Raw genomic sequence first — 12,580 nt, forward strand, 5'->3', positions numbered from 1 at the left:
GGATTGCAGGGAGCATGCATAGTGAGCTGGAGCACTAACACCCACGGGGCTGAGTGGTTTGGGACAATCACCGACGTTTCTTGTAGCTGTTCTCTCTTTAAGCTCTAACACGCCGCGGTGGGCATCTTAGTGCCCTAGACGGTTCTTCAATGGGTATGTTTTTCAAAATCTGTCATTTATTTGGGGGATGAGCAAACATGCAGAACTCTCTAAACAAAGGAAACGAAAGGGTGACAGCAAGCTTACCTTTGTTGGGAGCCAGAACGTTACTAATTTTACTCCTCTTTCTTTCCCCCCCTTGTCGTCTCTTAGATAGCTACCTGGTAACTTGGCCAAGAAAATAGAAGTCACTGACATTCAACAACCGTCTATTAAGTGTTTGCAACTTGCAGAACATTGAGTTAAATACAGAGGTTTCAACAGTGGATGGAGGAGATGTTCTCTGATCTCATGGGGCTCCTGGTTGATCAGAGAAGGCGGAAAATTAGACAAGTAATCAAAATAACATGTAGTCAGGGCTATGACATAATCCCACAGTTGCCTTGCGAATTCTAGATTCTAAATAAGGCCTGTTTCTACATGTCGTTGAGCATGTGTGATCCAGATGGATTATGGGACCGTCTATTCCTTTGTGTAATTTTTCAGTTTTCCTCTAAATGTTCACCAAAAGTGACTGCTCTGACTACACACAGCTTTAATTTCCCTGGGGGTCCAGTCTGTGCATGAGAAAGCAGTTAAAATGAACTCATGTACAGTTGGGGGCAGGGGAGGGAGACCAAGTGCTAGTATAATTGTCACGGAAAAGTAGAAATGCAAAATCGCTCATTATCTGCGCTCCCACTCTTCTCTCCCTTAGGACATCTACTTGGCCTCTCCCATGATGATTCCAAATTCTGTGAAGAAAACTTTGGTTCCACAGAAGATAAGCGCTTAATGTCTTCCATCCTAACCAGCATCGACGCGTCCAAACCCTGGTCCAAGTGCACTTCAGCCACCATCACAGAATTCCTGGATGATGGCCATGGTATGTGTCATTCAAGACAACACGGGCTCAGTCACAAAACTTAGGGGGGATTATTACCAGTGTTACTTTATTACGTCCTCATGAAACCCACCACACCCTGTGAGACGGTGGTTGTTTAGGTAGGGTCAGAAAAGGACCAAAGGGACTGTCTGTTGTTGTATAATGCCAACGTCCTTGGTGGCATTATAGCTATGGTATTTTTGCTTTGGAATTGAAAAGTTCAAAAGAGAAACAGTGTGGGAGACCACACAGAATGCCTAGCCAGTGCCCTGAAAGCCTGGCTTCTATTCCGTCTTTCACCACTAGCTTCCTGTGAGAATATTGGCAGACATCTTGTTTCCCTGCTATTAATATGACTCTCAGAATTATTTGTTACATGCCTCTTACAGGGGTGTGGTTAAAATGTAGGTGACCATTCTGTTGGATCCTCTTCACGGCAACAGAAAGACAGGAAAGGAAGCTCTTTAGATTTGCATTCACTGGAAGAATCTGGTTTTATTCTGACAGCAGATTCTCCTAGAAGTAGAATGAAAACTACAGAAAAGAACAAGAAAATCAATCTGAATGGTGAGAAAATACTTTAAGAACTTCAAAGGAAAATCTTTGGTTTTATCCATTAGATACAGTTCAAGAGCATAGCACACTTTATTAAATTCTGTAAATCTAGGATTAGTCCTGTAAATTAAATAAAAATACCAAGGAAGTCACAGTTTTTAGAAATAATAAATTCTGACCTTTAAGTAGTTTTTGAAACAAGCTGTTGCTAATTTCCCAACATCCTTTTTTATTTTCTTTATTTTTTTCATCTTTTATTATTTTAAAGTCCTAGACACACAGGATAGATGCATTAGAGTTGAGGTAGTTGACCTACAGAGACCGTGTGGTTCACAATTTTCTCAGGTTATAGCAATGGACATAGTCTCATTCCTTTCTTTCCTCTTAAAATTTGTCTCTTTCCGAAACTGGTGGTTGAACTGAATATGACAGAAATTTTTGATCATCATAATTGTCCATAAAATTATCTCATGAGGCATGGCTTAGAGTTAGCTGAAGAGGACCCGTGATAGTTGTTTTTCTTGGTTCCACAAAGCTAATGGCGTAACATTTCATAATGTCTTAGTGAGTTGGCCATCTTGAACGCTGGCTAAGTAACGTCAAAACAATTGATGAATCCTTCAAAGAAATTCTGCTGCAAAGTTCTTTGGTATCTTGGAGGCAAAATCTGTTCATTAACTCCATTTTGCTATGTTAGTGGTGAACCAGTAATGCTTTCGCTACTTTAAACTCTTTAAACTATCCTATTCCTGAAACAATCCAGGCCTAGCCTGGTTTAAAATTTCCCTCCATAGAAGCTGCTCTTTGCTCATTGGATGGACGTCCCAATATCTCAAAGATTTAGGAAAAAATACTAAGAATCCATGTGTCAGACTTTTTCTTAAGACTAATAATAAGGGGTATTTTTCAGTGCAGCTCAGTTTACAATGCCGACTTAAAGATGATAAAGTCCTGCAATTGAATGTTTACCTAATTATCTGCCCGTGCACATCGAACAAGTGAGTATCTAATAAAGTCCCTCTTGGGTGGGGCGTTAGTCTCCGCTCTTAATATCACTTTTGCTGCTTTTTTCCCAGGTTTTCTGAAAATGAGATAGCATTAATATTTTATTTCAGAATACACATTACACATTCCAAAAGTTTGAGCTAAACTTTGAATCCCTAAATGAATGGATTTAGTTGCTAAGGCAGCAAATACTTATGGCTAAAACGGGACCATTTTTATTTTCCTGTGCAAGTATTAGGTCAGCTAATTACAATGCTGTGCAGAATTGTGTTCCTTATTGCCATAATTTTGGAATGAGTCGTTTATTTCATGTTTGTGGAATTCATGATCTTACTTTCTGTGCAGCAAATATGCTTTCAGTATTGTCTTCATTTTTAAACATCACTCCTGTATTTAAGAGTCCACACTCAGATTTTTAAAACTTTTGCAACAAATTTACATAGTTTACATGTGTCTCTATGTCCATTCCAGAGATCTTCATGGTAGATAGCAACCAAGAGCATACTTTTAGTCGATGTGGATCTTATCACTTGCATTGATAAAATCTTATCTGAATTTCCCACTCACATGTTAAATACATTGATTAAATTACCAAAATTCTTGGAACAGCGAATTCTCATAGTCTACTTCCTAAATTTATTCATTCCATGAAGCTTAGACTCTCTCACTTTTGAATATATTGGTCAGGCAGTCTTGTGTTATGACTAACACACACACACACACACACACACACACACACACACAAGCACACACACACTGATTTTTATCAGGAGCCTGTAATGAATAAAGTCATTTCAGAATATGGAGAGCCAAAGAAAGTAGGGTACAATTGCAAAGCTCAATTACGCTCATTTCAAAACAGCACACACAGATACCGAAACAGTGATACCCTCTATGTACTGTGATTTAAGTGGGAATTCAAATAATTTAATAACTTTTACACTGCCACCAAAAAATCGAGTTAAGTCAGTTTATGTGAAAGTGCAGTGATAGTAAGCCCAGAGGCGCCTGGGTGGCCCCGGCTCCGTCTGTTGGGCTTCCAACTTCGGCTTAGGGCATGGTCTCGTGGTCTGTGAGTTCGAGCCCCCCGTCGGGCTCTGTGCTGACATCTCGGAGCCTGGAGCCTGCTTCAGATTCTGCGTCCCTCTCTCTCTCTGCCCCTCCCCCGCTCATGCTCTGTCTTTCTCTCTCTGTCAAAAATAAATAAACATAAAAAAAAGAACTAGTAAGCCTGATTTTGAGGTGGTTGAGGCTCTGACGTTTCAGCTTCAGAGCTTGGGAGAAAACCAGGGAGAGCATCAAAATCCTAGAGGAAAGACAAACAAACAAACACATCTTTCTTAAAAGGCTAGACTGATACCAAGAAACCATATTGTAAAATCCTTTTACTTTGCTTATAGGAAATGACTCCGACTTCCATGCAAAGCCCTTTCATTCATAGTTAATATAAATGGTTCTACTATTTTTCTGCACTACTTTTCTAGGCCGCTGACAGTTTAAAGCAATAAAATGGTCATCATGGCAGGGGCCAGGGGGAACTTCTGGCAGGTAAACTGAGAGCAAGAAGGGATATCATTTGACAATGAAGGAGAAACCAGAAAAGCTGTAAAATGTAGCCCTAAAAGCTCAGAGGTCTGGTACCTTTTGCCTAAAGGTCAAAAATGGTATCATATCACCATAATCCCCGAAGGTACCTCTATGTTTCCATGTGATACAATGATCGATGCTCAGAAAAAAATGATTTGCTCTGTAGGAAGATGAAATTGATTAGATTGTGACACTAATATAAAGGCAGCCAAGCCAAGGAGATACTCTCACAAAATTTATACAATTTTTAGAAGGTGTCTAAAGAGTTCCTTGTCTGGAAAGTCTATTCATGGATAAAGAGCTCATCCGTCTCCTTCCCACCGGTGCTAGAGAAATGAGGTCTTAAAGCTCAGTTAAATTCCCATGATTTGATTTGTTTTTAAAATTATTAGCCATAAGTAGCTGGACATTTGTAGCACTCTCCCACTGCCAAATTTAAATTCATTAATACTGAGTGTTTCCTGATTTCATTCCAACAAGAAGTATGTAACAATTAGGTTACGGTTGAAAAGTCAACACGCACAGGCTAAAATAATTGGACTGCCGATTTGTGATTCAGAAAAGGAGAAGCCACGTCTCAGGGGCACTCCCCCACCAGCCTCGCCAAGATACTTGTAGACATTCTGCAGCGTTTATACAACTTAGCTCTATGCAAGCTGGCGAGGACTGTGATCCCCCAAAATCAAGGTAAGCACCGGCAGAGAAATTGTGCGGTGAAAGCAGGTTGCTGAATTTCTTTTCTCAAAGGCTAATAACCGTGAAGCCAAAAACGATAGCTGTGTCCACTCTATCCCGAAGTCCACGGTGCGAGGTGATGAGGAAGGCCACCCCCCAAACAGGTGCAGCTCAAGACGACCCTTGACACAGGCTGTTAAGGAAAATCTAGAGACAACTTTGAAGTATTAACATGGGACATACTTGAAGAGCTAAGTTTACAGCCATCTACTAAACACAGAACTTTGGAGATAAAATGGTAATACAGAACCAGTTCTCTGAATCCAGTGTAGACTATGACGCTAATAACAAGATCTTAACATTCAGTTTTTAAGGCAATACTCATAAAACTCCAGGCCCATCATGACAGTATCTTGATTTTCACAGCAAATGTGTTCTTTAAAAAGAGTCTGCAAATCAGGACATACTTAAAGGACTGGTATTTTTAAACAGCTATGCTTCACCCTATAACAAGGAGACTTTTTCATCTAATTTCCTCGGCGTAACATTTGCTAAACAGGCACTGCAAGCTTGTGACGGTGTCACCAGCAGATCCCTGGAATTGCCTTTGGTTAGCGACAATGGTCTGTGCGTTGTCAATGGCCTCAAGGTGTCTCTGTCACCTGGCCCGTAATACATCACTTCCTCTTCTACTGCTAGCCATTCAAATAAACACCTATCAACATTGGGGTCCAAGTGCCCCTGTGCATCAGCACTCCTGTATCCCTTGGGTAAATTCCTAGCAGTGCTATTGCTGGGTCATAGGGTAGATCTATTTTTAAGTTTTTGAGGAACCTCCACACTATTTTCCGGAGTGGCTGCACCAGTTTGCATTCCCCCCAACAGTGTTGATGGGGGATGGGAGGGAGGGGAGGCTGGGTGATGAGCATTGAGGAGGGCACCTGTTGGGATGAGCACTGAGTGTTGTATGGAAACCAAGTTGACAATACATTTCATAAATAAAAGAACATATGAAAGGCCAAGATAACTTCAAGATCATTTTATAGGTTTATGAAGAATAAACATACATTTTAAATATATATATAAAAAAATAAACACCTAAAAGATGAGTTGCCAGGGAAATATGCTTGCAAGTGAAAGGGGACAAGTTTCATTGGGAATATTCATTGATTTCTGATATACCATGGGTATTCGGACCGATGCTTAATTTCATGCCTGTGCTATTGGAAAGGAAGAGTAAACAGAAAAATTACCATCGTGCTAGAAACAGAGAAGAAAATATGAAAAGAATAGAGAACAACCACATTTGATCTGATGATTTTCATTAATCATTGAAATGAAAGACAAACAGTGCTGGAAATCAGATAGAAAAAGGCCAGAGACTTTTCTAGTCCATTTCGTGGAGGCCTGGCCTCCCTGGCATCCCCCTTAACGTTCTCTGTGGCCATGGAGAGACTACCACCGTCTTTCCTTTAATAGCTCATCACGAATCGCTGCCTTTTACTTTTTTTAATTTTTCACCTTTAAAGCATTTAATTGAACAGGGCTGGTAAAAACGAATATGCAATATGGACACATTTCTGTTGCCTTTCTTCTAGAAACTATCCATTCTTCTATGGAGAAAATGTGAACACAAAGGGGGGAAAAAAGGAAGCAGGGAGGAAAAGAAAAAAAACAATTCGGCCATTTGTGGAAGAGAGCCCAGCAGGGCCCAGATAGGATTTCAGACTAGGATAAGTTGAAAAATACGGGAAATAGATGGGGAGAAGTGGTGGAGAATGAAAGCCCAACACTTTAAGAAAAGTCAGCTGTAGATGGCTGCTTTTAGAGGTCAATGCAAATGATGCTGAAAGATTGACAGATATCCTCTTTCGCTGTTCCCCCAAATTATACACATTTTTAGAAAAATGGACAATGTATATCCAACCCACTGTGATTTAGGTTTTAAATATTGTATACCGTGTGATTCAGAATCAGGCTCTAGGCTGACTTCTTTCTTATTATTGTTCAAGCATTCCATTTGGTAGAGGTGTCCGTACCTATTTTATATTGCAAAAGGACATAATTAAGCATATAGATGAAACTGATAGACTGTATGTTTCAGGATACACAGAAACTAATGCAGCAACGAATCCTGATGAGAACACCGGAATAATAAATTAATGGCAATTCTGAAATAAATCATTTTATTTTAAGCAAGAAGTCATCCCCAGGTGACCTGTAAGGGAAAACCATAGAACTGAGATACCATATTTTTTTAAAAAAAATTTTTATGGTTTATTTATTTTTGAGACAGAGACAGACAGAGTGTGAGTGGGGGAGGGGCAGAGAGAGAGCGAGACACAGACTCTGAAGCAGGCTCCCAGGCTCCGAGCGGTCAGCACAGAGCCCAACATGGGGCTCAAACTCAACGAACCTCGAGATCATGACCTGAGCTGAAGTCGGACGCTTACCCAACTGAGCCACCCAGGCGCCCCTGAGACACCATATTTTTAATAACAAAGCAAATGTGTTATTCATTTTTAAAATTTACCTTTTGGGCGTAACATCATGTGTCAACTTCACTCGACACAAAACAAAACAAAACAAAACTTAACACTTGGGTATTAAGCTTTTTAAAGAGACCCCACATCCCAAAGTCTCCTTGTTAGAAGTTGATTTCAAATTGAATTCTATGTTTCTTTTTGCTCACCATCTCCTAGCCAGGTGGAAAGACGTCAGTGACTACAAGCCCACAAAGAGGTGGTAAATTATTTTGGCTCAAGACAAACGAAGTTCACCCAGGCCACATGTATCCACACACATTAAAGGCTCCCCTGCCTAATCCTTAGTTAGGCAGTCTTACAGTTCTGTGCTTTTCAGTAAAATAAAAAAATTTCTTGAAACAGCACTTTTGAAGAATCGGAAAGTATTCTTGCTGTCTCAGACGTTTGTTGACAGTTCTTGTAACATCAGCCACCTGTCAAGCATTCCCTGGTTTATACAATGTTCTCTTCTCATGTAGCAATGAAGATAACGCTTTTCATAGAATTCTCAGTGCCTGGTCTTACTGTCTTCCAAACAAAGCTTGGTGAGGTTTGACTATCATTCTTTCCTATTGACTTGATGTTGATGTTTTTCTTTTAACTCAATGTTTTTCTCCCAGAGTTCTCTTTGGCTGGATGCTTATTTTTAATGCTTTTTCTGGCTTGCCTTCAGAAGCTTTACCTCTTCAAACGCTCTGGCTCGGAAACTAAATAGGAACTCTGTTCTTTATTCATTTTCATATAATGCTTCCATCAGATTGACGAATTCTAAGGTATTCACTTTGAAGAAACTTGACCGTGGTTGTGAAAACATTTGCAGTATACTTAAAATGTGCTGAACTGTTCCTTTTCTCAGTGGAAAGTAGGATTGAAATGTGATTTTCTTTTGTTAAGTGAGAAGAATGACTTGAATGTGTCTAAAATTGTTAAATAATGTTGAGCATAGAGTCACCTGTCATTGTTTTGTAAATTTCCGGTCACCCTTTATATTTCTGTTAGTTGATTTTATGCTTACAGTGTCCTAGTGAGAAGAGAGGCATTCCACAGAGCTTGAAAATTAGGGGAAGCTTAACTGAGCTTGGTCAAGAATACTCAGCCACTTCGTGTTTTGCCAGAATTAGACTTTAGACCAGGTGTTTCTACCATTAGCCAGGGTATCCACCATTTAAAAGATTCCTCCACGCGCCTGCCCGGTCAGCAATAAAAGCTAGAAATCTATCCACATGCTAAGCAGAGGCGAGAAGGAATATGATGAGGAAGGCAGGCTCTGAGCATAAACCCCTCATAGCTACATGACCTTGGGTCAGTGGCCTGTGTTTTCATTTCTCAGTTTTCTTATCTGTAAAATAAAGAAAATATTAGAATCTGCCTCAAAGAGTTCTTGTGAGGATTAAGTAAGCGAGTACATTTAAAGACGTGAGGGGGTGCTTGGGTGGCTCAGTCGGTTAAGCATCGGACTTCGGCTCAGGTCATGATCTCGTGGTCCGTGGGTTCAAGCCCCGCGTCGGGCTCTGTGCCGACAGCTCGGAGCCCGGAGCCTGCTTCGGATTCTGTGTCTCCCTCTTCTCTCTGCTCCTCCCCCGCTCGTGCTCTGTCTCTCTCTCTCTCTCTCTCAAAAATAAATGAACCTTTAAAAAGTTAAGAAAGAAGTGAGAATAGTGTAAATATTTGTTACGTTTAGTACTATTAATAATCAGCGAGCAAATCCTAAAATCATGTAAACAAAAACGTGCAGAAACCGATGGGTAATGGGCATGCTCCTGTAGGCCCCGAGACAATTCATGGTGCTAACTCACTGAGCAGGGATACTTACGGGAAGCTTTTGAAGGGAGGGGAGGCGTGTATCAGCTCATGAGTTCACATTGCCTGCATGTATGCCCACTTCTACGGATTCCCCAGCGTCACTCCTTGATGCTTCTCACAGTACTATGTAAGGAGAGTACCAACTTATTTGTGTGACACGCTGCAAGCACCCAACAGCTACTGGGTGCGTCCAAGACTAGACCCAAATGGGAGACAAAGAAGAAGAATTAGAAGAAGGGCTTTGTCCCAAAGTTTCAAAGATTCGGTCTTGTCTTTGCCCACGGCTCCTTTATTCTGCGGCTCTTGAGTGCTCTGTAGTTAAAATTCACATAAGTCTAGGAGAAACGCCTCATTTCTTCTATTTTCTTCACCTTTGGGGGAGACGTGAAGGCGTAGATCTGGGTCGTTTTTGTGTTTTCCCCGTATCTAGTATGTTTGCCGGGACATCGTAGGTGCTGACCAAATGCTTGCTGATGTAGTGAATGAATGAGGTCTCCCCTTGTAATTATTTACGGAATTAATGGAGAGGGACGTGGATGGGCACCTGAGGAAGACCTAGGCTGACAGTGGAGAAGGGTATAAACAGAGCGCATGGACAAATTCTGTTTCTCAGAGTTGTAAATGCTTATTTATTATTATTGTTTTTGCTGCTGTTGTTGTGTCCATTGTCTTATTTCCTCCGGGTCCGTCCCGATTTCCTCTCACCCCTCAGCACGGTGACTGTTCTTACAGCTCATTATTACAAAATAATTTCACTCGATCATCCCACAGTCATCGTCACAGATGCCCCAGAGCACGTACGTAGCCCGTGAAAATCCGGGAGGTAGTTAGTTGGTGAATGCAGAGAGGCGCCCGCGTCCCTCTCCTGTGGAGCCCCTGCCCCCGGGCATCAGCCTGCAGATGTGTGGCCGGCTTATGCTCCCACACCAGCTGGAGCGCTGCGTTTTCAGACCCATGAGTTGCGTAGGTAGAAGCCTAAACACAGAGCAGCAGTCGATCTCGGTTTTTCTTTCAGGTAACTGTTTGCTAGATGTACCACGCCAGCAGATATCGGGCCCTGAGGAGCTCCCTGGACAGACGTATGATGCCACCCAGCAGTGCAACCTGACGTTTGGGCCTGAGTACTCGGTGTGCCCTGGCATGGACGTGTGCACTCGCCTGTGGTGTGCCGTGGTCCGCCAGGGCCAGATGGTGTGTCTGACCAAGAAGCTGCCAGCCGTGGAAGGGACGCCATGTGGGAAAGGGAGGATTTGCCTGCAGGGCAAGTGTGTGGACAAGACCAAGAAAAAATATTATTCAGTAAGTGATTTTGTCACGCAATGCCTGGGGACGCAGGATCTGAAGAACATTCCGGTGACGTGTGGGTGCTATCACCAGAAGGCTTTATTTCCTAGTGAAGATATTTTTCCTTGAAAGGCTCAAGCGGAGCATTTGCTCAGTCTCCTCCGCTTTTCAAGGTCCCGAGGACAACGTTGACGTACACACGCACAGTGCTTGTCTTTCAAGACTGTTACACAACCACGCATTCTCAGATGCCCCGACAGCAGCCAGAGCTCTTTGCCCGTTCCTTCCGCAAAGGAGTTTATAGCGTTCTTCCCTGCGGCCCCTCTCATCTTCCTGCTGCAGTTGCCAGAGTCGTAGACCCCTAGGGCGTCAGAACAGAGCTAATCATTCCCTGTGGTGCAGTTAACACGCAGCGTGAGTGCGTGGGGATGTGGGTGCTGTTCGATATCTGTCGTATTTCCTCTCGACAGAGAAGGACTCTAGTCTTATCAGGAACTCAGCCAAACTCAAGTCAAATACGGTTATGCATGTGACAGGGGATCTGCTTCAGATGGGATGCATGATGTCAACAAAGGGATGCAGAACTTAGGTGCTAAAGAGGGAGAAAACCATAAATACGATCAGCCATGCCAGGCATCGTGCAAAGGCCTCAGCGGCCTATAGCTTGCTAAAAATGCGGAATCAGAGCTGACAAAAAGTTAGCTGTAGGGCCGTGGTTATTGACGGAAATGGGCAGTATCAGAAGGCCCAGAGGAACCAGGAGTGATCCTTGCAGTGTGCTCAATACTGACAGGGAAACATTCAGATCCGAGTGCCACGGGATGGCAGGGAGCAGAAAAGAGGAATTGCTTAGAATTGGAATTGCATTGTCATTCCAGAACGTCCAATATCTGTGACCATGCCCAACTCAGTGAAAATTTACACCTGGGATGCGGTTTCCATTATGTCATTGAATGCAGATGATTTCCAAGTGCACGTCTTGAATGTTTTTCTCCTTTCTGAGTTAGAAATACCTTCTATTTTCTCTTTCAGACATCCAGCCATGGCAACTGGGGATCCTGGGGGCCCTGGGGCCAGTGTTCTCGCTCGTGTGGGGGAGGAGTGCAGTTTGCCTATCGCCATTGCAATAACCCCGCACCCAGAAACAGTGGTCGCTACTGCACGGGGAAGAGGGCCATCTACCGTTCCTGCAGCGTCACACCCTGCCCACCCAACGGTACGCTGCTCCCAAGTGTCAGCAACCCACCATGTGCGACTTGTAATATGCATTCTAGCAGTAATAAATAAAGGAGGCTAGAGAAATAGAGTATTAATCTTGTCCTTCACGGTTCCACCGGTGTGCGAATTAATAACAGATGCATGAGTGATTTTTAAACGGTTATTAAAAGCAACTTGGTATTCACAGAGTAGGAAGAAAATAAAGGTCGTTTTCAACTCCATGTACGGATAAAACCCTTCCACCCTTGTGTGTCAAGAGGCTCACAAAGAAAGAAGTTTGCGCCTTCTCCTGAAAATTATTTAAAAGCACAAGATTATGTCTCAGGTTCGGAGTAGGTAAAGTAATCACATGACCTGTTTGTTTTTTAGGGAAATCTTTCCGTCACGAACAGTGTGAGGCCAAAAATGGGTATCAGTCTGATGCGAAAGGAGTCAAGACATTTGTGGAATGGGTCCCCAAATACGCAGGTGTCCTGCTGGGGGATGTGTGCAAACTGACCTGCAGAGCTAAGGGGACTGGCTACTACGTGGTGTTTTCTCCAAAGGTAACTGCCCACCGCCGGTCCAGAAGCAGTCGAGCCTTGCTGGAGATTATTTGGTAGAATAAAACCTAGAGCTACCAAATATAAACAGTCATTATTCCTGGAGTGGCTAGATTTTGGAGGGTTTTCTTTTCATCTCTAGAAGGTCTATGTTCTCAAACCTTACACAAAGAACAAGAAATTATTCTGTACAAACAAAACAAGTCAATATTTCAAAAGCTACTTTTGAAAAGCGTAGCTCTCTGTCAGGGAAGGTGTGGTTTGACTTTAACTTCAAAATAAGCATGAAAACAACTAGAATTTCCGAGGTATGTTTGTATGGGGAAAGCTTTCTATTTTTCCATTGTTTAATTAAGAATTCC

At 42.4% G+C, this 12,580-nt stretch overlaps 1 protein-coding gene across 1 annotated transcript in view; it reads left to right on the forward strand.

The window, feature by feature from the left end:
- Positions 1 to 12,580, forward strand: part of ADAMTS5 (ADAM metallopeptidase with thrombospondin type 1 motif 5) — a 51,004-nt gene that overhangs the window by 25,397 nt on the left and 13,027 nt on the right. Inside the window, 4 exon segments of the mRNA XM_043593797.1 lie at positions 857 to 1,024; positions 10,190 to 10,473; positions 11,491 to 11,674; positions 12,046 to 12,221. Coding sequence (XP_043449732.1) covers positions 857 to 1,024; positions 10,190 to 10,473; positions 11,491 to 11,674; positions 12,046 to 12,221 — 812 coding nt within the window.

The sequence above is a fragment of the Prionailurus bengalensis genome, chromosome C2, assembly GCF_016509475.1.
Source record: "Prionailurus bengalensis isolate Pbe53 chromosome C2, Fcat_Pben_1.1_paternal_pri, whole genome shotgun sequence".
Classification (NCBI taxonomy): Eukaryota; Metazoa; Chordata; class Mammalia; order Carnivora; family Felidae; genus Prionailurus; species Prionailurus bengalensis.